The 25,749-nt window shown below is 35.1% G+C and overlaps 1 protein-coding gene across 2 annotated transcripts in view; it reads right to left on the bottom strand.

Moving 5' to 3' along the window:
• Window positions 1–25,239, bottom strand: part of LOC121997221 (ribulose bisphosphate carboxylase/oxygenase activase 1, chloroplastic-like) — a 32,919-nt gene extending 7,680 nt beyond the window's left edge. The window contains exons 1-8 of one of the 2 annotated variants that reach the window (XM_042551521.1): window positions 24,850–25,239; window positions 14,135–14,220; window positions 11,862–11,871; window positions 8,597–8,659; window positions 4,111–4,224; window positions 3,627–3,688; window positions 1,485–1,539; window positions 1,064–1,265 (exon numbers count right to left, since the gene is read on the bottom strand). In XM_042551521.1, the coding sequence (XP_042407455.1) occupies window positions 1,064–1,265; window positions 1,485–1,539; window positions 3,627–3,688; window positions 4,111–4,224; window positions 8,597–8,659; window positions 11,862–11,871; window positions 14,135–14,220; window positions 24,850–25,162 (905 nt within the window). In that variant the 5' untranslated portion in view covers window positions 25,163–25,239. The remainder of the gene's footprint in view (window positions 1–1,063; window positions 1,266–1,484; window positions 1,540–3,626; window positions 3,689–4,110; window positions 4,225–8,596; window positions 8,660–11,861; window positions 11,872–14,134; window positions 14,221–24,849) is intronic. The other variant, XM_042551520.1, reaches the window with a different exon arrangement.
• Window positions 25,240–25,749: the final 510 nt, after the last annotated feature.

Raw genomic sequence — 25,749 nt, 5'->3', positions numbered from 1 at the left:
CCATTTCCCTTATTATTGATTGATGGTCAATGTATGAGGCACCTACGGAAAGGGAGTCGGAACAATTGAGACCTGTCTGCAATTGATATATATACTCTAAAAAGGCGGCATAATTTGAAATCTTAGTTTATACTACTTTTTTGGTTTGTAGGAAAAAATTGCCCTTAAATGAATCTCGAACATCTTAAGGCCTAGCAACACATTTGTTCAAGTTCCCAAGGACGATTTAAAATTCCTTGAAAAAGTAAGGAAGCATTAGCCTAGACATGGGTTGATGTGGTCATGACGATTTTTCGTACTTTCTATCTTTTTTTTCTTTTTTAAAAAATTAGGTTACTCTAATTCAACAACTGAGGTAATCCAACTACGGTGGTCTCTCTAGGTGGTTTCTCTTCATCAATGAACACTTCAGTGTTGTCATTCTGAGTGGTTGAGTGCCCTGCTCAGGGAAGAGGTAGACTCAAACAGTGAGAAATACCAACAACAGAGGATTCTTATGATTATAGCTATTCCGAGATGAAGGATCATCAAGGGTCAACACTATTGCTAAACTACTCTAAAAGAATCGATCATTCTCGTCTCTATGGACCGAAATAGTGAAGTGAAAGCGCGGTCACATTAGGTTATATGTCCACCAGAGAAACCTCAAATACAAGAGGTCAAAGTCAAACAAGTATGAGATCTTCCATTTGCGCTCACAAGATGCTAGAAGAGTAGTCAATTTCAAGTCAAAGAGAACCTTGCTCTACCATGAAGAGGGAAATATTTAGGCTAATTACACTGTAATCCCTCCTATCTTATATATATATATAGATCCATCAACATAATAGTACATTTAGGTCTTTGTAATACATGCTATTTACAAATATCTCCCTGATAGAAACCTCATCATATTCTTATGTTTAACTATAAAGGTACACTATTTGAGATAATTTAATTCATGAGACATATGATGAGACATTCCCTTTAAGGTCTATGTAATGTCAGTTGCACCAAAAATGGAGACATGTAACTCTTCAAGAATACATTAATAGACAAGTTGATATAAAGAAGAGACAGATACCAGTAAAACTTCTCCATTCGCCCATCTCGAATAAGAGGAGCATAAAGTGTAGAAAAATCATTGCCAGTTACAATAATAGGAACTCTATGAGTAACATCTGATTCTCTCCATTTCTGCCCAATGCTCACTCTGGTGGGATTATCTGATAAGTTCATCAGAGTTCCAACAACTATTTGGTTGTTGACTGTCATTTGTGTGTTTCCTAGATGCCCAGAAAGTGTGAACAGATTAGATGTTTTAATAAGTAGAACAAAAGTAGATTTTAATCAGAAAAGATAGGTTCCCTATAGTTTAATAGATAATTATGTTTGTGAGCCTTGAGGTCAACCAAGAAAAGTTTAATTGTCGCAGGCAACTGTAATTCGTTAGTAACAAGCTGTGATATATAACAATATAAGACAAAAAAACTGACAATACTAACCAAATCTTCCCAGCCCAGCATCAATATCATTAATCATCAAACAGCTCATTTTACCCTGGGTTTTGGAAGAGAGAAGTCAGCATTCATGTAGAATGGATTGCATTAGAAGCTGAAAGATACATTTCAGAAAACCAAAACATGAATAAAGCTAAGTATTGACAAGCTCGCTGCACTTTGTCCTACAGACAATCTACACCTAAACAATATAAACAAGGTTTACTATCTAATGACACTCAAAATTCAGTTTAGTGTATTCACGTATTGAGTCAACTGACAGATGAGAACAGATTCAGCTGACGAACAAGAAGTTTTTAGATCTTGGATTTCAAAGGTAATTGCAGTAAACAACAATAAGTCTAGGAAATTGATTCTCTATTAGTAAGGCATAAGGCATATGTTGGTTACAAGACTTTAAAAACTAACTGAGGCCAAATCAAGATTCAAAATTTCGAGCCATACAGTAGTTACTAAAAAAATGTTATTACTATATCTTATTGACGTTAGAGTGCCAATGATGAATTAGAGGTGGAAGGAGGAAAGAGATAAAAAAGAAAAAAAAAATACAACTATATACTTAAATTCAAATTTTGTTTTTCACCTGAAATGGCACGATTTTGATATTATGTTGTATGAACACAATTCACAAAAATAAATAAAAAAATAAAAAGATTATTTCAACCTATCTTCACTTGCATTGTAACATGTTAAGAGGTGTCGAGTATGACATAAGACAATACTCATTAACTAATTACCGAAATGGCAATGTTAGAACAAGTTTAGTTTAAACCTATCTTATCTTAGCCCAATCTAAAGGCAGATCAAGAAAATTAAACAGGTTTCCTCCAAATGGGGCACACAACCATGGGATGTTGGGCTTCTGGGCAATCCACCACAAGCGCTTTTCGATTTACCCTAACGGCTGGTGGGAAGCTTCCATGGGGTTGGGCCGGTCGCCCCAAGTTTGGTGTTACCTTGTTCACCATTTTTTTTTAGAAAATTAGACAAGTTCCAACATCTCCTCCACCAAAGGTAGCTTCTACTAAATGTATTATCTAATCGCAGAGACTATCAATGATCAAGGCACAAGAAGAAACAAAAGTCCATTAGGAGAACCAGTGTATAATTAAATTCTCAGGCTAAGTAACAGTAAAACAAGCACCTCCAAACTCATCTATATAGGTGGTCTATCTCTCCTCTACCACTTTGAATCCTCACTGTTTAGGAGATCAAAGAGATACCTCAATCAAATTCATAGCATCTTTACCAGAAATAAGGAATAACTATCATTGTAGAAATAAGTTAACTTAGAAAAAGAAACCACAAAGTCAATTAATTATGTCTAATCAGATAATTGAACATGCATAATCATAGAAAATCAAAATTTGCAGGAGTGCTAGTTCTTACTTGGTTTCCTTAATAAACACCAGGATCATTCAGTCTTTCAAAACACTCGAACATTCTTTTCTGAAGCTTTTCAAAATATTTCAACAGCTACAATTCTCTACATTCATTTAATGGAAGTGTGAAATTTTGGAAATTTTGTGAATTAAATTATTATTCTTAGTTTCTACACACTCACACAAGATGTAGATTGCTATATCTGCTGCTTGACAAAAGTTTCTGTATAGCCAAGGATTAAAATTCCATTTTTATTAAACTGGCCTATTTCAAGTGCATTGAATGATATTTTACTCCCATGGTCTAGCCCTGTAGCCTCCTTATTGAGACTAGTTTTTCTGGACTTTCTTCTTTTAAAGGATGGGTTTTTCCTTTCCCTCCCTATCTCTCACCTCAGATTCATTTAAACCCTTTGGAAATGAATATATTTTCAGTCTTGCCAAGGATGCTCAAAAAGCTAATATTTTTGAGAATTAGCTTTTAGTCATAAACAAAAATAAGTGTCATATCAAAGATTTGCACTGACAAAAGTTGTGAAGGGAAAAATAGAACTAGCCATTCTGAGCGCCAAATAAAATAAAATAGAATGATAATTGTACTCCTCATCTGAACATAAATCATGAGACTATCAATTGAAGACGAATAAAAAGATTGATGTTTTATCCCCACAAACAAATATGTAAAGAAAGAAAAATATTGATTTCTAATGTCTCAAAAATATATACAAGTAGTGAAGATTCTGACTTGGTTTTGGATCACTTGAGAAGCTGTTCTGTAGCGCTCACGTATTAGCTTGCCTGGTTCTCCTAAAAAGAAGAGATATTGCATTTAGAAATAGAGCAACCTCTTAACAGCAAATTATGAAATGATTTTCAACCTTGACCAAATTGGTTTTAAAATTTATTCATTTTTAGTTCTTAAAGCAAAGAACTCAAGGAAGCGGGATCACAGAAGATTGATAATCCATTTAGACAGAGTACACAAATAACATAGGAAGATATCCTTAAGAACCTTCATTTGTTGACAGTTTGCCAAACCCAAGAAACAGATCCAACTTGACAAGATTATTTGACTGCGAAAGCCATCAAACAACATAATTGCAACACAGAAGGTGCCAATGGATAATAGGGAAAGGCTGAGAAGGAAATAAACTAGGAAAAGACGGTTTATTGTTTACCAGTTTGACATAAAAATTGAATAAATTTAATTGTTAGAATGGAGACAATACCTGCCCGCTCTGATTCCAGCTCCCCAGCAGACATAATGATAGGCTCCATTCCCATTGCACGAAAAATAAGTTCAGTTTGAAATGTTTTTCCTTGACCTTTTCCTCCCCAAATACCTACAAGACCATGAACTTGATTAGACTTCACTAAGATGGATAATAGCGAGTACAACAAGGTCTCACAACAAGCAACTGATAATACCTGATGAAATAAATACAGCAAATAACATGAATTTTGGTGTAGTCTGTAGAGTACATTGGCATGAAAAGTCATTATTTTCAAGATAATTAGAAGTTGATAACTCGTGGAAAATTATTAGGATTAGTCCTCTAGGTAGTCTCCTGTACCTACATATGTTATCTTACTTATCATATTGCATATACATAATACATCCTTCTTACTGAATCATGGTTTAATTTCTTGTATTATTTTGGTCTGCACGGGTGAAACCTACCCTTCTGCTCGACAACTGAAACTGGCACTAGATCAGCATGAACAGATCGCTGGTGTCAGGCGAAATTGTTGTTCTACTCGGCGGTACCATCACTTTCTCAATTTATACTGATAAAGATGAAGGCCAACTAGCATTGTGAAGTGTTAAGGAAGGATTTGCTTGAGACAGAAAGATTGCATAGGTGGAGCCAGCCTAGCATTGCATGGGGGCCTGATGCATTCTAGAGGCGAATACTTAAGGTAGGCAGAGTCAAGTGCAGGTGCAATGGTGGTTGGATTAAAGAAGATTTTTTTTTTGTTGAAATTATAGCCTATGAGAAACATGAATATATTAATTAGACAGATCAATATTAGTTAAACTCAACATGAATTTAACTTATATACATTCATATAATTATCATTTAACATAAATTTTACTTATGTTAGATCAATTTTGATTGTATATATAAATAAATCATGTTATCATAAGTAATAATTTAATATTAATAAAATAGAAGAACATCATTGTATATCAAATTATTTATATTTTTAGTACTACTTAATATTAATTTTATTAACGAGTAATTAGTATTTATGTTTTATTTAGTACTGATTGATATTAATCTTATTTATAAATTCATACATTTCTACCTAACTAATACACTATTACTCACAACATTATAAAAAATTAATATCTTATAGTAGAGACGAGATTACCCATGTTTCTCCTGTTAGGACACTTCGGGAGTTAGACAGGAGCTAGACGGGAGTGATTAGCTCCAGTTGATGATTAGCTGCACCGAAAAACTTGAAGCAATCGCTAACGATAGGATTTACTTGGTATCCACCTCCTTGAGGTGACTAATCCAAGGATCCACAAAGTACACACTCCACTATGAAGAACACTCCTTCTCGAAAATAATCCGGAGGTGGAGAAACATCCTACAAGCTGACATACAAGAATACAATGAAAATAAGATGTAAACACACAATACAAATAGAAACCTTGCTTTCTTAAACTCTTGTTGCTTGAAATGCCTCTTGTATACTCGAAAATGCAGTAGCATTTCTCTCGGAATCTTCTAGGCACCGACGGTGAAGAGTGGAGAAGAAGTTGTGATTTGAATCTTCGAACGCCTTTATATCTCGTGGATTAGGGTTCCAATCGATTGGTCTTATTCCCAATCGATTGGCACGTCAGATCCAAGCAAATCCAGTCGTCCAAATCTCACGACTATTTTCTTCTTCTCTCAATCAATTACAAGGCTTCTTAATCGATCACCCAATAGATTCAAAAGCCCACTGTTCGCTCGCGAATTTCCCCCAATTGATCACTTGATCGATTCACGTGGCGCAATCGATCACCTGATCGATTCAGAAGCCCACTATTTATCGCGTGCCTCTTCCAATCGATTAAGCTCTTTCCCAATCGATTCAGCATAGTAAAACACTTGCTTCGCGAAAAATCTCACTTCAATCGATTACCCAATCGATTGAAGAGGGCTAAATTAATTAGCCAATCGATTCGAGGCCTCTCTGTTCTCGCGACAACAACCTCAATTGATCACCTGATCGATTGGCTTTGGCCCAATCGATTGCTAAACTTTAAGTCACTTAACCTGAGTCTAGGGTTCCCTTATCCAACATCCGGTCAACCGTGACCTGTTGAGACTTCGTCATCAAGTGTCTAGTCAACCTTTGACCCACTTAGATTTTCCATCTTGTGTCAACTTCCCGTTGGACTTTCGATCACCAAGTGTGGAAAGTGTGGTCCTCCTTGACCCACTTGGATTTTCCTTTTATCTAACTGCAATTAGAACTTTCCTTTTACCAATGTGTGGTCCTCTTTGACCCACTTGGATTTCCCTTTGCCTAACCACAGTTAAGACTTCCCTTTGTCAATGTGCAGTACTCCTTGACCTACTTAGACTTTCCTTTGCCTAATCGCAGTTAGGACTTTCCTTTCCAACGTGTGGTCCTCTTTGACCCACTTGGACTTTCCTTTGCCTAACAGCAGTTAGGCTTTCCCTTTGCCAACGTGCGGTCCTCCTTGACCCACTTGGACTTTTCTTTGCCTAACCCTCGAGTTAGGACTTTGTCTTGCCTAACCTCCGAGTTAGGACTTTGCCTAACCTCCAGTTAGGACTTCCCTTGCCAACATGGGTCCTCCTTGACCCACTTGGACTTTCCTTTGCCTAATCGCAGTTAGGACTTCCCTTGCCAATGTGTGGTCCTCCTTGACTCACTTGGATTTTTCCTTGCCTAACCCTCGAGTTAGGACTTTGTCTTGCCTAACCTCTAAGTTAGGACTTTGCCTTTGCATAACCTTAGGACTTTACCTTGCCTAATCCTCGAGTTAGAATTTTGACAGTCAAGTATCCGGTCCTCCAAGACCTACTTGGCTTTCCTCTCGCATATCGTCAAGTATCCGGTCAACCTTGACCTACTTGACCTCTTTCAGATATTTTCCAAACATATTGTCCAAACTTATAAGCAATATGTGACTTTCCTCCCTTATATTCTTCTGTAACCAATTCATCTTGTTCTTTCCTTCTCCCACCTTAGCAATGCCAAAATGGAAAGGAATCAATTGAATTTTGAATTTCAAATTAAATTTTGACAATTGCTTATTTTGGGCAACATATAGTTTGGTATCTTTTCCTTCAGTTCACATATTGTTAAATTTGGTAAAAATTTAATGAGATAATTATAATTCCCAATTTATATTATCTATTTCCTGGTTTGTTTAGAGTCAACTATATAAAAGAGGTGTCGTGTCCAAGTATTATTTAAGTCTTAAATAAGGTATATTTTATGTTATTAATGTGAGAATCAAATGTGCAAGAGCTTGATAGATTGCTCATGCATCTTGGAAAATTTGTAATTCAACATGGACAAGCTGGATAATTATTGGACCAACAGGTCAAGGCAGACATTGGCAAGTTGTTCATGAAGCAGGAAAGATAGTGACTTGATGGGATCAAGTTGTGTGCACGTGGTCAAATTGGTTGTTGGTTCAATGGCTTGGAGGCTCAGAACAAGACGAACTCCAAGGCAAGGCAAAGGATGAAATAGAGCAACTTTGAAAGAGTTGGTGCATCCAAAGGACTGAAGGCTTAATAAGATGGACCCAAGAACAATAAGCATTGATGTCATCAAATACTTAAAGATGTGTTAGTTGTGAGAGATATGAAGGAATTGTATCTTCGATTGTATTTCTGAGTAAAGTCTACCTAGCGTTTAGTAAGACTAACGAAGAGTGGGTTCCTAATGGTAGCCCACATTTGAGTTTGATCTTGACTTAGGGATCTTCAAGCTAATTCAATAATTTGTACATGTTATGCTTAGAAAGGGAAACGTTTTGTTTCAGCCCTAGTCGACTGCAGTTATTGAGTCAACTAGGAAGTCGATAGTTCGAAGTAGGGTGTTTTTTGTTGGGGTTTTCTAGAACTTTACATATACATCCCTATGTATTAGAATAATTACAAATGAGTGCCAATCTACCTCAACAATTTGTGTCCTGAAGATTCAAAAATTAAACAAAATGTCAATTTTTGATACTCAAAGGCAGTGAGACTGAGACTTAAGGCATAATCAGAGACAACATGCACAATACTAACTATCAAAACAAAAGACAATATTCATACAGAATTTTCAACATAAAAGAAAATATTAAGATTCTTCTTCACTACTAAAGATTTTGTCACACAAACATTACACAAAAAGTAAGATTCTTTTGAGTGACATCTTGTGACAAATTAAATTGTTTCTTGAAATTAGAGATGTATAAGATTAAGAAATATATAATGAATCTAAATTGCATAGGTAGAATGCTAGAGTATCTACTTTGTATTTCTTGAAGTCAAAATAATCATTATGCCTGTTTGCATTATGCTTAAGATAAGCTATTGAATAGAGCATCTTATCACCAATTCAGGATTTCAGATAAATCTAAGCAAGCACCTTGGTATCACCAAATCAATTTACAAATTTACTAGTTGAGAAATGAAATATCATCTGAAAACGATTCTTCATACAAGAAAACATAACTTTTACCTAGTATTAGGGGAACCTTAGCATTGATGTGATGGGCAAGGTAATTCTTCACAATGTGACAAGCTGCAAAAGAAAAAAAAGAACTTCAAGAGTACAAAACCAACTCAAAGGAAAACTTGACAAGTAAAAGGGATAACTACATATGAAAAAAATTGAATCATTAACAATAAGAAAATTTCAGAAATAATAAAACAAAATCAACATACTGTAAGGACCTAAATGAAATACTAAAGACCTATTTGTAAATACCATATATTACACAGGTGCTAAAATGTGATACTAATGTTATGAAACATTTAGGTAGGAGGAGACTACTAGGGTAAATTTGCCCCTCTTCATGGTATAAGAGCTAGGTCCCTGCTCTCAAAAGGACTAATAAGATTAATATAGCACGATATTTAAAATAGTTTCTCAAATCTAGTACATCCTTTCGTTTTCTTCTCAATCTAACTCATATTCAAATCTAGCGCCCAACTTCCACCTGCTTAGTTGAGATGACATAATACAGTTATTGGGTGCTAGATTTTATCACAAATTATGGATGCCATACTAGATTTATTTTTTTTTAAAAAAAATACACTAGATTTGAGAAAACATATAAAGGTCGTGCCATATTATTCGTTTAATCCTTCTCGAAATTGATCTCTCTATGTTATAGTCATGCATGACAATGCCTCCAATGAGCTTCTCGAACACGCACATGCATCCATTGCTTGAGTCATTGCTCGCTAATGAGAATCTTTTATGAAGATATGTTAAGCACCCAAAAACACACTGCTAGCATAATAGAAGACACAAAAAGTACCAATGATGCAAGTTCATCAACTTTAAGTAGAACCACAAGTACATCAACCCTGCACCCACGGGCATAGCCGAGTTGGTACTCAGGTGGTAGATCGCCACAAGAGAGCAGAGATCAAATCCTGGGGAATAATTCCTGGGAATAAAATCCCTCCCACCTAAAGAGACGTCGCTCGGTCATTGTGATTTACCTCCCTTCCAAATGTCTTGTGTAGGGCGTGGAGGGGCGCCTAGGGTGAGCTCATCATCTTTTGCTACAAGTACACCATTTTTGACTACTTATTGTGTGCTCCCTAAGTTGTGGCTGCAACCACCCGGTTATTGACCTCAGTGTGACCATCATTGTAGTACTTTATTAAATTGATCCATTGCATGCCGACAGACGGTGCACTTCACAAACCTATCATGCCTCCAATCATGACTCACAATTGCAAATCCAAAGTGAATCTTAAGTAGCATGCATCAGAGGTCAACCTCCATTAGTGAGGTTGACACCATCGCTGATATCAAATAATACATTTGGCAAAAGCTACTGTTGGCGGAGGAGATGTTGGAACCTATCTAATTTTCTTGATTTGCCTTTAAGTTGGGCTAAGGTAAGTTAGGTTTAAACTAAACTTGTTATGGTATTGACATTTTGGTAATTTGTTGATGAGTATTATCTTATGTCATACTCGATGCCTCTTGACATGTTATAATACAAGTCAAGATAAGTTGAAATAATCTTTTTATTTTTTTAATTTTTAAATTTTTAATTTTTGTAAATTGTGTTCATACAATATAATATCAAAATCGTACCATTTTAAGTGAAAAACAAAAAAATTGAGTTTAAGTATATAGTTGTATTATCTTTTTTTCTTTTTTATCTCCTTCCACCTCTAATTCACCACTAGCACAAAGATACCGAAATAATGTTCTAATCAAAGACCGAAACTCCGACATGCCTCAAGATTTTAAATCTTGGTTTGGCCACAACTAGTTTTTAAAGGTCCTATAACCAACATGTGCCTTATGCCTTACTAATAGAGAAACAATTTCCTACCTTATTGTAGTCTTCTGCAATTTAAAATCCAAGGGAATGATCCAAATATGAAGAAGCCTCCAAAAATCTAAAACTAAACTACCTTCAACTCCAACTGGGAACAAACAATGTGAAGAAGCATAAAGGTGAGGAGCTTGTCAAATCAATATCGCAAGACCTTAACATCAAAAATGAGTAGAAAGATATCTATGAAATCATCAACAAAATCTTAGAATCATGGGATTTGTGTGGTCAGCTCAGTTTTGATTATTGGAATAAAAGATCCCAAATTATGTCATAAGTTCAAGAGAGAGATATGCTACCAAAGTGTAGATCCCGGTGTCATAGCAGGACATCAATGAAAATGCTCATGAGATTGGATAAGCAGCATTGTTATCAATCCACTTCCAAGAGGCTCTAGTAGACACGGAAATCTAACCCAAGTGAAGGGATCCCACAAGCCTTGGCCCATTAACCAATCTCAAACTGCTACACGAAATCATGAAGTATAGTTCTTCTTATTCATCTTCCCTATGGTGATCCAACTAGCCTTAGCCGATGCATGCAACCATATACTAGATCCAGAGTATCAACTTGTCAATGTTAAAACATGCACAACATACTAGAACTTAAAACCATGATATTGGCTAATCCTTATTCTAAAATGTTAAAAGGGTTGAACTTATATCCAACTTCCTAGTTGGTATCATCCGACAGTTTATGAAGGCTATTGAACCCTATTCAAGCTAGCAAACACTATCAACTACTAGTTGTATAGCAAACAACATCAAGTACAAGTTGCATGGCTCAAGATATTGGACTATGATAGAACCAATTGTAGAATTGATGAGCAATCACATCTTGACATGCCTTAAAAGTTAAAACCACGCTCATGACCAAACTATTTTCTAGAGTCATACAATTTCAAATTGCAATCTTAATCTGAAAAGTTCATATATGCACTCATCAATAGCAATTTTAATTGCTCTTTACAGGAAGACCATGATTCTAGTGCAATATCAATAAATAATACTTTCCACAGTCCTAACCTGTCAAAAATGAGAAGGAAATTCAAACCATCAAACTTAGTAAAATATAATGACATAATTTAACAACGAAACATACTATAAATACAAAAATCATATACTATAATAAACTATAAGTCTAAAGTACTATAAATTATAATTGTAAGCCTACAGCACTTTTTCTTCAAGAAAAAAATATAAGGAATAAGTAATTTGTCAAATAGGCAAAAAGGTCAGAGGAAATTTGCCCAAAATTTAGTAAACAAATAGTTTTCTATCTTCCAATATTGTAAACACCATGTAAGTATCTGGAAGCAATTGGTCCTAGGAAAAGGTTAATCACTCTTTCTATGCAAAAAATGATACCTCCTCAAATCCCAAGAATCATAAATCCATAGCAAAGTTTGATATATCTTACCAACTTTGTCCTGTAAAATAGGATATATTTGTCAAGTTCAGGGTTCATATCGGCAAATATGCCATAAAAGAAATATTGCATAGATAGTTTCAGATTTTCATAAATGAACAACAAATGTTTACTTCTATTAAATAGAAAAAATATCCTAAAAATGCAGTAATTTACATGCTAAGAAAAATACATACACGATAGCTTGACATCTACAAGATTAAGATTTAACTACAATCTGAAATCTCATACTGTGTCAGACAAAACGATCGAAACGTATCATTCTGATAAATCAAAATACAATACTACTTGGCACCGAGACAATGTCTCTTGTGTCAATCATGTGGACGATTATCATTCTATGCATAGTTTGAAATTTCATATCATGCCAAGCAAAATGGTAAAAATGTATTGTTCCAGTAAATTGATACTACTCGACACCGACACCGAGACAAGTTCTCATGTCGTTGTATCAATCGTATCAACAAGTATAATTTCATGTTAACACTCTAACACACCCTTGGCATGCTAAAATTGAGATAATTTTATTTTTAAGTTTGTCTCCATACAAGACAATGTTTAAATCTTAGCATTCCATGGAAAAGAAATATTAAGCTTAGTTGTATATAATTATGTTATTTTTCTTTTTCTTCTTAGTTTCTTTCCTCCTTTCATCTCAGTTTATCATCAACACCATACATCGAAATTTCAGTACAATACCTAAACATTCCCATCAAAAAGAGAAACACCGGCAAGACTCAAGATTTCGAACCCTAATTCTATGTCCACTCACCACCACCCGATTAAAAAACAAAAACACCAACAATACTCGATATTTCGAATCCTAATTCCATGTCAACACTCACCACCACTTGGCATGCTAAAATTGAGATAATATTGATATTTTATATATATATATATATATTGTCTCCATACAAGATAATGTCAAAATCATAGCATTTTAAATGGAAAGCAAATATTAAACTTAACTATATAGTTGTCTTATCTTTTTTTTTTCCTTCTCCTTCATCTCTTTTCCCTTTCCACCTCTAATTTACCACTAGCACCATCCATCAAAACGTTAGCACGATACCAAAATAGTATCCAATCAAAGACTGAACTTGAACCGATGAAGATAGATTCTAGGAGAAACTTCCTTGTGTGATTAGCTCCAATCACTCTTGTTCCACCATCTAACCAATATGGGACCAATCTATTCTTGAAGTTTAGTTACAGCCTATTCCAAATGGACTTCATAGACGTGTTAGAGGTCATAACAGAGGATGTGGAGGTCGTCAGTGGAGGTTGGCAGCAAGAGCAACTCAAACATACATAGACTCCACCTCCCTCATATATCGCTCACATGACTCAATCTTAACAACCTTCATATCATAAGACGGATAACCTGCTAGTAAACTCCGCAATTCCAACTTAACTATTTGACTTCACTTATCAGTATAGAGAGAGTGGAGAGTAGTGGGTGGAAAAAGAAATGATAGACCAAAGTGTCATTAGGCTAGGATTATAATTTTGTAATTGATGTTAAAGCGCATATCAGTCATTTTTCTATTCCCTCCAAGGTGTCAAAGAGGTCAGGCTAGTCATGGCCCAAATCATGTCAACATGGCATTGAGCTTGATCCATAGGCTAGTTTTTTGGGCACAACTTGGAATAATGTTGGATCAAGCACGACACATCCTGCATGTTAGGCCATGCACATAGGCAAAAGGAATCCTTCTCTACCTATGTAACTTTAATATTTGAATATAACAAAGATGTAAAATATTTCACAAAAAGCCAAGCCAACTACTATTTTGTTTAATTTGCTAAGTTATTCAACAATTTATAATCCTTGATGAATGTTATCATCGACAATCTAAGTTCCTTGGCAACTTTAGTGGAAAGACAAATCAATGATTGCTAATCAGCTAACTACAATTCCAATGTATTTTCAGAGTGGATACTCCAACTCCTAACTTCATTCATTCCTCCGTGAGAAATGATAACTTCTACCTTTCTAAGATTACAGAATTTTGAAGGAACAACTAGTCATTTTAACAGTTTTTATCTTTTGAGTTCCACTCACCCAATTATTTTGTTTAAAATAGAAGGCATCATTTAAAATGTGGCAACAAAAATTATATCTGACTTAGAGCAGTCTCCAAGATGGTGCACATTGAACAAAGTATGTCATTCATTGATAGCATTCCTCATGTACTCCAATTCATACCTCCTAACCAAAGTAATATACATAAAACAAATTGACTGAGGATTCAGAAACCAACCAAGAAGGCCGGAGCTATGTAATAATCGCCTTGCAGATACTCAAACGACCTCGTCGCTTTCTGCCGGTAATCAAAGACAATATCCGCTGTGAAAACCGATCAATAAACATGTTGGAGAAAATTTTAAAATAAATAAAACTAAATTACTTTGTACTTTAAGAAATTAATAACAAATCATTTTATGTGTAACTCATAATTCATATTAGTACACATTTTAAATAAAATGTTTAATTGCAATTAAGTTGGTGAGTGAGCACCAAAGTTCCAACCAACTTTTCTGTAGGATTTAATCAAAATATTTAATTGCAAGCTTTTAAAAGCTTGACCAGGGGTCGAATCGAGGAAAAAAATATGAGAGCAAATAAGTGATAGAGAGAAAAAATAAGAAGAGAGAAATCCTCATAATCCTTCACCATCTCCAGGAAAATAAGCTTGACCAGTATGCTATCTTGAAGGTAAGCAAATAAGAGTTTGATTTATTTCTTCCAAAGAAACATCTACAGGAAGAAAATCACTCGAATTCAAACATGGTCAACATGATTTATATTGGTTATATATATATATATATATATATATATATATATCTGTCTGTCTGAGAGAGTTGGATTTCTACTGAAATCACACATACAAAGCAAAAAAACATTGTTTAGGCAAGCAATTACATGTTTCTATAGTTTATTTATCTAATGATAATTTTTCCATGTATATTCATATAATCTTGCAAGAACAAGGTACACAATGTGATGGAGATAAATAGGGTATTATCTTTCCAACTCAGCATATTTTAGAATTGCATCAAATATATGTCTGTCTCATTGAGGTTCTTATATTTGGAATAGGTTGAAATAATGATCAATCAGAACTAATTTTCCAATATTATTTAACTTGCACAAATAATATAATTTAACTAGCAAGAAAATTCATTGCTTACAGCATGCATATACAGAAAAAAAATTATAAGTTATTTCTAGATGATTATGTTATGATATCTGTTTAATTCCTCATATGTTAGCTCATTCCTTATAAAAAATTATTATCAAGTTTTATATATATCAACCTACTTAATAATTTTAGTCATAAATTTCCATATACATTAGTGCCTTTCATTTGGACCATCTTTTGCATAAAGAATTTAAATATTAATTGATTATTGGTAGCTAGTACTACTTGTGATCATTGTAGCAAACCAAGATTAATTTATTTATCTAACCGATACTATTAGTCGTTGGTTGGTTGTTCTATATTTGAATATTGCTAAATGTTAAATTAGATTGTCATTTGCAAGTGTTTTTCTAGCATCCTCCAACAAGAATGTCGGTTCATATTTTCCGATTCTTTCATCCATTGTGAAAGATTAACATTATTGGTTTTTGTTTATATTTGATAAATCTTGTATATGCTTTCGAGATGTCATTATTCCTTAAATTAGTTGAGCCAATTGGAAAATTGTATCTTGTCTAGCAAATAGTTAGATTTTAGTTTCAACGAATCTAGCTTGTAACAGATCATGGTTATGAACCGTACAACTTTTGTAAATTAGCTATGTTTACTGTGATCGAATCTCAATGTTTTGTCTTCCTATTCTATTGGAGCAACCTTAGCGGCCCCTCCAGGACGGCCTCACACTATCTGGAAGAGGGTAAATCACGGCGGGGGCATTTGTCCTAGCGCAACGGCCCTTTATCTTTCTATTCGAGACCTCCAAGAACATTGAATTGCTATTAACACCCAGTCTTGCATTTTCCCTCAGTAAAGTCCAATAATATAACTCAGTATTTCTATTGATAATAGTGAGTTTTTTGACAAATTCTCAGATTTATTCAAGAAAAAAAAGCTGTTAATGTAAACAACTAATAAACTTGTGATCAAGAGGATTTGTCTTCAACATAGCCTGTTTTCTTTGAAGGAGGTATTCACCAGTATAGAAGACCAACTATGATAATAGCCCAAGGGTTGAGTTGTTGACTGGTATTTATACTAGTACGTCTCAAATTGGTTAAATGGGTAGCACTGTGCTATATTTCTACATCAATTTCTTAATTACCAGTTCACTGTGTATCAATGCAGTGATTAGTTGGGTTGTAAATGAATTGGACGTTCATAAACAAAGCTTGGTGTTCAGTTAAATTAAGCTTATTTATGTTCATTCAATGGAAAAAGAATATATAAAAGAACAAGCATGAATACCAATAAGCTTGGTTAATAAACTTATTTATTAATTTAAGCATAATGTAATTATTAATTTATTTCTTAATTTTTTTATTTAAATACATAAAATTTAGAAATTTGTATAATCTAAAATTATTTATAATAAGTTAAAAATAAGAAAATAATATAAGTTTCATGAATTAGACAAAGAATTAACTAATTTATAAGGACAACAATGTTATTGGATGAGCTTGATAAAAGGCTAAAATTTGTAATAAATAAGCTTTAACAAGTTCGATAAATAAATAAACAAGCTTGAATACTGCTAAACTCAGCTTGACTCGTTTACCCCCCTAATGACCAATAAGATATCAAGTATTCTATAAGACTTGGTGTCTTGGTCAACATTGATAATTGGATTATTGACCATGTATTTCTAATTCTTAATTCTTTACCTTTATTGTAGACAAGATATAAGGTAAATACATGTGCAAACAACAACAACAACCAAGCCTTTTCCCACTAGGTGGGGTCGGCTGTATGAATCCTTTTACGCCATTGAGCTCTATCTCCTATTATATCATCATCTATATTTAAATATATTTTATCTTGCTTTATTGTTGCTAACCAAGTCTTTTTTGGTCTTCCTTTTCCTCGTTTGATATGCATATTTATCATAGTTTTACATCGCCTAACTGGAGCATTTATTGGTCGTCTAAGTACATGTCCGTACCATCTTAAACGTGTCTCTCGGAGTTTTCCCTCAATAGATGCAACTCCGACTTTCTCTCTAATGCTCTCATTTCTTATTTTGTCCATCTTTGTATGTCCACACATCCACCTTAACATCCTCATCTCTGCAACTCTCATCTTCTGCTCGTGTGCTCGAGTCATAACCCAACATTCAGCTCCATATAACATATCGGGTCTAACTGCGGTTTTATAGAACTTACCTTTAAGTTTAAGAGGTATTTTACGGTCACATAAAACACTCGACGCTCCCCTCCATTTCACCTATCCTGCTTGTATTCTATGTAAGACATCTCTCTCAATCCCTCCATCATTTTGTAAAAACATGTTTAAGGGAGGGGGAGTTGATTCCTAATCAATTCACACCCATATGCCTCGTTAGTTCATCCTAATAAACTAATATTTTATGTTAAAAATTTCCTATATTTTTCAGGTTGAAAGTGACTGTTGGTGATGATACTAACATAGCATGCTATTATATTGGCAATACACATACTTACTCTACCATTTGATTATTAGACATACTTCCTACACATGCTTTATTACACATACTTACTCTACCAATTTATTCTAGTCAAATATGTAAGTACCTCGTGGTAGTTTTGATGTAATCAACCAAGTCAAAGTTAGGTCCTGTTGTCTTTTGATGCCTTGTGTCTAAGTGTGCAGGAACTTAGGAGCACAGGAAGTCGAGCAAAAGACGCAGCTAGCGAGAAGGACGGCACGGGAGAGAGTTGAAGGGTTCGATACATCCGAGGGACGAGGCGTTGCAGAAGAATATACTAGCAGACGAGAAGGAGGCGCGTGATGTTTCCGAGGGATGAGAAGTCGGAACGGAAGGTTGCTCGAGAAGGTTGGAAAGTGGGTTCGGGTGAGCCCTATTCCGGATGGCCTAAATCATCCAAGCGAGCGGAGCCGGAGCGGAAGATCCGGACAAAAAGTCAACTTCAGGTTGACTGAAGTCCCGGTGCCCAGAGCCATTCCGAGCGCTTAGAGCTACTCCGGGCTAGAGCTGTCAGACGAGCCAACCCGTGGTGGGGCGGGTCAGCCCGTGGCGGGCTAACCATTTGGCGGAGCGGGGCGGGCCAACCCACCAACTTGGCGGGTTGGGAAATTTCTAACCCAACCCATTCTAAGGCGGGTTGTGGGTTTGGCAAGCCAACCCGCGGACCCGTCAAAACTTTTTAAAAAATTTAAAAAATATTTCATATCTTCAACATTTTACTTCGAAAAAGTTTTCTTCAATTAAATGTATCTATAAACATGTATTTTAAATATAAATAAACACAAACGAGTACTTATGTTAAATGAAATGTACTATTTTTATTTCAAAATTATCACAAAGAAAGATAATAAATTGACATAAAACTTAGCTTATATGTGTTTCTCAACCCGCGGGCCAACCCAAGCCCGGGCGAGCCGACCCATGCGGGTCGCAGGCCTAGGCGGGTCGGCCCGCGGCGGACTTGGGTTGATAAAATTCCAACCCAACTCGCTTAAATTGTTTGGCGGGGCAGGCCAACCCGACGAACCCAACCCAAATTGACGGCTCTACTCCGGACGCCCGGATCGGCTTGGTCCATCCGGGGTGCTTTAGCGGTTCAAGCGCCTGAAACCCTTCCAGGTGCTCGGACAAGAGATTTTATCCAGATTCGTTGCGATATGATCCGTTGCAACGTGGATAAAGTTTTATTCACGTCTAGGAGCCCGAAACCCTTCCAAGCGTCCGGATTAGGGATATAAATATAGCTCTGATCCTCGTAGCTAAACACAACACTTGTAAACGATCTTTCTGTTTAGCTTTGTGATCTAGTGCTTTAACAGCTGTAAGATGCTTCTCCGCCAGAAGGAGATTTTAGTGAGTTTTCAACTTCTTGAATTAGCAATCTCCTGATTGCAAACCAAGTAAAAGATATGTCTCTTCTTTTTCTTTTTTAATTAATTGTTTTTTTTTTTACAAGTGTTTTTAATCAAGTTATAAGATCGAGAAAGGTTTGCGTTTTTATTTTCAGGTAATTCACCCCCTCTTACCGGTCGCAAGGGACTTACAAGTGGTATCAGAGCCCAACCGCTTCAGAAGGACTAACCGCCGACCGAAGCACAAAAGTCGATGGTTGGACCGAGTATCTACCCACCTAAGTTCGAGGGGGAGTTCGTGAACTGGAAAAGGAAGATGGGGGTATTTTTCAAAACAGATTTTCATTTATTATTAATAATAATTAAGTTTGGTTTTGTAGCACCAAAAGATAGAAGAACATTAGTGGACTAAAAAGGAGCAAGCCGACTTCGTGGCAAATGGCAAGGCAGAATTCCATCTGCTGAGAGTTTTACCGCCACAAGAAGTCAACCGGATCGGGACCTACAAGACAGCCAAGATCTCTAGGAAAAATTCTTGAAAATCCATGAAAGAACTTCGGAGGCAAAACTCCAGAACCAGACCAACATCCTCTGGTTAGAAGAAGGCGAAACTGTCGCACACCTCCACTCGAGAATCAAAGAACTCATCACCAGACTCACGAATCTCGAAGAAAAGGTAACCAACCGAGATTCACTAAGGTACGCGCTTAACGCATTTCCTAGGACTCCTGAATGGACATCCTTAGGAGATGCATATTTCATCTCGAAAGACTTAGAGGTAAGTAATTTAGAAGAACTTTTTACAACGTTTGAAATTCATGAGTCAAGATATGTAGATCTAAAGGAGTCAAAACACAATATTGCCTTACAGGCAAAAATAGATAAACCAAAATCCGAAACTTCTCTCCATGATGACGAAACGACATTCATGGTAAGGAAGTTCAAAAGTTTTTTCAAAGCTAATAAGTTTAATCAAGTGCAGGGCAAAAGAAGGAAAAGAAAGGTAAGATGCTACCACTACAATGAAGAAGGGCACGTCAAAGACAACTGTCCAAAACTAAAGAACAAGGACAGGGAAAAAGACAAAAGAGCGACCCCAAAGAAGAACAAGAATCTAAAAACGACATGGGATGAAACATCGTCATCATATTCATATGTCGTAACCTACGCCGAACTTGCATTGATGGCAAGTCACCAAGAAGACGATGAAGCAAGTTTATCAGAGATGAGCATCAAGACCATCGATGAAAGGAGAGTAACGTCAAAAGAAAGTAGCTCTACAGGGGAGCATCAGAGATCGACAAGGTCTCTACCTCCTGACCAGTTATCTAAGTTTATAAAAATATTGACGAAAAATTCCTGTAAATTAGAAATTAAAAATGAAAATTTTAAAGAGGAAAATGAGAAATTAAAAATAATCTTAGCATCATCCTGTCGATTAGAAGATTTCGACAAAATAAAAATTGAAAATGAAAAATTGAAAATAGAAAATTTGAAGAATTATGCAAGCACACATGTTCAACAAATTAGAAATCATTCAGCACTTAATTGGTATTTTAAATATCATAAGGGCAAGATTAGAAAATTGTCACCAAAATATATCCCTAGAAAATTTTTGATTAATCCTATTTTGGGTTCCAAAATCGTGCGCAAACTAAATTTTTGTGCATGTCGTATTTTTAATTTGATTTAATTTTTTTGGGGTTTGTTTACTTAGAATTATCTAAATAAATTATTTCATACAATTTCTGTTAGAAATTAATTTCTTCTTTAATTTTTCCGAGAAAGAGAATTTCATCACTTATCTGTAGAAAAATTTTCAAATTTTTCTAACTATTAAATTATTTTTTATGAATTTTTTAACAAATATTATATTTTTCAATTTAAAAATAATTCGTAGAGTAATTTTTGCAAACTTCATTTTTCTATGAAAAGTTATCTTGTTCTCTATTCAAGAAATATTTTCAAAAATTTTTGACTGTTATTGAATTTTATATGAATTATTTATCCAAATGCTACCTTTTAATATTAAAAATTTTTAAAAAGTAATTTTTAAAAATTTATTTTTTTTCTGCAAAGCTACTTACTATAATATATACTTAGAAAATTTTTCGAGCATAAAAACTATTTTTAAGAATTTTTTTATGAAAATATGTCCTTCTACAAAAAAGAATTTTTACTGCTTAGATTAATTTCAAATTTTTAGTGAAAATTTTATTTCTGCTTTAACTATATCTAAAAAATCTTCAAGATTTTTTTTCACAATTAAAATTATTTTTCAAATTATTTCTTTTACTAGAAAAAAAATTGGTTTATAAATTTTGAAAATCCAGATTTTCGAAATTTAAAGTTCATGATTTTTCTAGATGATAGTCACTATAATTTTATCCCTTAGACTTTGTTTTAAATTTATTTCAAGTTACTTTAATAGCTTACCCCTCTTTTTAATGTGATCAAAAGGGTAGAATTAGAAATCAAATCTAGGGGGAGGGTACATTTTGATTTTTTGAACATTTTCCTTAATTGCAAAATATGTACTTGTTACCTTACTGTCATTTGTTTTTTGTTATCCTAACTTAACTTGGGTTGCTCACATAAAAAAGGGAGCGATTGTAAGTATCCCGTGGTAATTTTGATGTGATCAACCAAGTCAGAGTTAGGTTCTGTTGTCTTTTGATGCATTGTGTCTAAGTGTGCAGGAACTTAGGAGTACAGGAAGTCAAGCAAAAGATGCAGCTAGCGAGAAAGACAGCACTAGAGAGAGTTGAAGGGCTCAGTGCATCCAAGGGACTAAGCGCTGCGGAAAAGTACGCTGGCGGACGAGAATGAGGCGCGTGGAATTTCCGAGGGATGAGAAGCCGGAGCAGAAGGTTGCTCGAGGCCGGAAAGTGGGTTTGGGTGAGCCCTATTCCGGATGACCGAAATCACCCAAGCGAGCAGAACCGGAGCGAAAGACCCGGACGAAAAGTCAACTTCAGGTTGATTGGAGTCTGGGCGCCCGAAACCATTACGAGTACTAGGAGTCCGAGCGCTCGGAGCTACCTCGGGCGCCCAGACCGACTTGGTCCAGCCGGGGCACTTTGGCGAGGCACCCCTATGTAAAAGCGATTCGGGCCTCCCGGAACCCTTTCAGGTGCCCATACCAGAGATTTTATCCAGATCCGTTGCAATGTGATCCGTTGTGACATGGATAAAATCTTATCCATGCCTAGAAGCCCGGAACCCTTCAGGCGCCCAGATTAGGGTTGTAAATACAACCCTGATCCTAGTAGCTAAACACAACACTTGTAAATGATCTTATTTCTATTTAGCTATGTGATCTAGTGTTTTAACTACTAAAAGAGGCTTCTCTGACAGAAGGAGATTTTAGTGAGCTTTCAACGTCTTGGATTAGCAATCTCCTGATTGCAAACCAATAAAAGATCTGTCTCTTCTTTCTCTTTTTTAATTAGTTGTTTTTTTTGTACAAGTGTTTTTAATCAAGCTATAAGATCGAGAAAGATATGCATTTTATTTTCAAACAATTCACCCCCCTCTTGCCGACCGCAAGGGACCTACAAAATATAGTCAACAATCAATTGATTCATACTTATGTACTAAATTTATTGTTAGAAGTTAATTGGAAAAATTAGGTAGAGAAGAAAGAGACTATGACAAGGTTCTTCACGTAAATGATTTACCTTGCCTTATATCATGATATAGCGTGACAAGGTTGTGCGCATTTACTCAAGAATAATATTTCCTTGCATCAATATACATGTGAAATATATTATGCTTTATAACATTAATAGACAAGCTTGTTCTGTGTGACTTAGCTGGTTACAAATGCTTGTACACAAATGACTTATTTATATTAACATGCACTTTTGTAGTTTTGTGTGACCTATAATGTGAATCATTTTACTTGTGCTACAATTATGTTTTCATAATAAAAGTGTATATATGTTGATATGAGCATGTTATAATTAGTGGTGTCATAGTTTGTTGAAATTAAAAGGCTTTGATCAATGCTAGTCATTGATAGTGAGGTAAAAATATTATCAATAAACCAAAGGATATTGAGATCCTAACTCTGTAAATACCCTACTTGATTTTATCATATTTGATTATTTTTGTCCAGAATCACTTAACCCAGCTGCTAACTGTATTTCCTAAACCAAAATCACCCATACACTTTTAAAAAAAATGATGAATTTAGTAAGTTAAATAATAAGCATCTCTAAGTGATATTTGGACTGGCCATTGGCAATCTTATTCTTATATGAGTGTGATTTGTCATTGGATTGAGAACTCTTGATTAATCGAAAACTGTTTACAAGCATATTGAGTGCTTAATGAAGCACACATCGCTCGTAATATACCTCAATTAATGCCCTTCATTTTAGAAGAATATGGATTACTCTAAAGATATTCTCAATATCATTTAATTATACTAATTCTAATACCACAAGTATGAAGAAAAATTGTATGGGAACCTGCTATTGGTTGTTTATATTTTCATATTTGATTTGTATGTCATGTTTTAAATTTATGTAGGAGTGTTAAAAATGAACCCGAACCCGACCCGACCTGAGTCGACCCAAAAAAAAATCAGGTTCGGGTGGGGATTTTCGAGTTCGGGTCGGATCCGGGTTGGAGGTTTTTCGAGTTGAAAATTTTCGTGTCGAGTTTGGGTTGACCTGGGTTGACCCGAATTTAGGGTTTAGTGGATTTTTTTTTTGTTAAATCAAATTTCATTTTAAAAACAAAATGCTTTTATGTATATTAATAGCAATATTATATGATTTGAGATAAAAGTGAAGAATTATAGGAAAAATAGTAACAAAAAAAAAGTTATTTTGAATCTGATTATTCAGGTCGGATTTGGGTTGGTCAGGTTCGACTTCGGATTTAGGGATTTGGGGTTGTATTCAGGTTCAGGTTGGGATTATTTTTTAAAAAAATTCCAACCCGATCCGACCCGTCCGAATTGACACCTCTAAATTTATGTGTGCAAGAAGGATCGAAAACTTTAGAAAATCAAATTAGATCAATTAAAATTGTTATATCTAATTTGTGATCCCGTCCTAATATAATGAAATAATAAGGTAGATTTTATAAAATTAATGGAGTGAGACCTAAAAAATTTCTATGTAATGCACCAATCAGTTGGAATTTAATGTATAAATTATTGTAATATTCATTTCAATATAGAGAATTATTTTGTTTATTTTTTTGCATAGAATGCTAACAATATCAATGTATATCTATTTTCACACCAAAAAATCATATGTAATAGTAATATAAATTCTAACTTGTTTGGGGTTAATTGTTGTTGCAGAACAAACATTTAGTTTCAGAGGTAATATTTTGTATTAAAGATGATCTATTTTGGTTTCTGATATTTTACAAGCTCAAGCGTTATTTGATGGTTAGACAAGACTAAAAATAATATAAGTAATACAACTTTCTAGCCAAAAGATTTTAATATGGAAGGAACTACCTTTACAGGTACAGGAAATGAACAGGTACAGGAAATGAAAGTGAGTGAACAATATCACTTTCTAAAGTAATTAGGATAGATAGGTAAACAAATTACATGAACTTTGATTCTGCTATGCCTGAGGGAATAGGTAGACGGCTTAAATAAGTTTAAGCTCTTTTTATTTATTTTTTTTTAAATAAAATATAAATAATAATTGCAACCGGTGGTAAACTGTAATCGGAACTGCAAGTTTTGATCCGTGAATCGTATCCAATTTCAACCTTAAAGTTAAGGTTTAATATTTTTCAAATCGATGAACCATCTATTCCGCCCACCCGTGGTCAGGTCTATTTGAATGTGTCACTCTGTTCATGATAAATCCGAGCAAATGTTCCATCAAAACGACAAATGCATTAAAATAAGCAGAATCAATTTGCCACAGAAAAAAAAACACACACACACAGACGACTATGCTAGATGGAAGAGAAGGGCGCACAGTCTTTTCCGAGGAAGTTGCCAACGAAGAGATCGTCGATGACGCCCTGACGAGCTCCGACGGAGATGTTCACGTTGTCGGCCTCCTGGCCGAGGCGGTAGAGGTAGTCTTTTCCCTCCGAATCCTTGGACTCCCAGGACGACTGCTCCGAGATCTTCTTGGGGTCATCAGGGGCGGAGGAGCAGCTCCGGAGGAAGAGCGAGGAAGATGGCGGCCCCCTCTTTCCCAAGTTCCAACGAGTGGATTTACTATGGCTCGAAGAGGAGGGTAACGGGCAGAGGGAGAAGCGGAAGCTGCCGCTGGCGACTGCCATCCGGTGCCACTGCTAACTGGATGAAGAGAGAGAGGGCCGCCGAACCAAGTAAATGTCCAGCTAAAAACAAAACGGCATTTTCTCGAAATACTCACGCTTTAAAAGGTGTTTTTTAAAATACTCCACCCAGTTCAAACATTTGATTTCATTTCATTTCACCTTAAGATTTCGTTTGATTTTGATTAGACGTAATATAATCAAATTTCATTTCATGCACTTAATTGATATTTTAAATATCAAAAAGACCAGATTAAAAAACTTATCATCAAAATAAGAGAAGTAGAAATTATGAAATTAATACGATTGAATCTACCTATTGTTGGAAAAAGTAACTGAAAATAAGCAAATTCCTCTAATAAAAAAATTCCTTACCCATCGTCCGATGTCCTCAACAACAAAGTTGGTTATTTATGATACAGTTTGAAAACTAACTTTTCACATGAATGAAAATACTAGCTAATATATTACATAATCAATAACAATTCGATAATATCCAGGAGGCTGCAACAGAGCAAATTGTTACAGACTCCCATCTGAGTTTAAGTGTGAGCATCAAAATAGGACTTTAACTAAATTATCATATATGT

The sequence above is a fragment of the Zingiber officinale genome, chromosome 6A, assembly GCF_018446385.1.
Source record: "Zingiber officinale cultivar Zhangliang chromosome 6A, Zo_v1.1, whole genome shotgun sequence".
NCBI classification, from domain to species: domain Eukaryota; kingdom Viridiplantae; phylum Streptophyta; class Magnoliopsida; order Zingiberales; family Zingiberaceae; genus Zingiber; species Zingiber officinale.
Note: the sequence above shows the minus strand (reverse complement) of the source record. Positions and strands in the feature narration are given on the sequence as shown.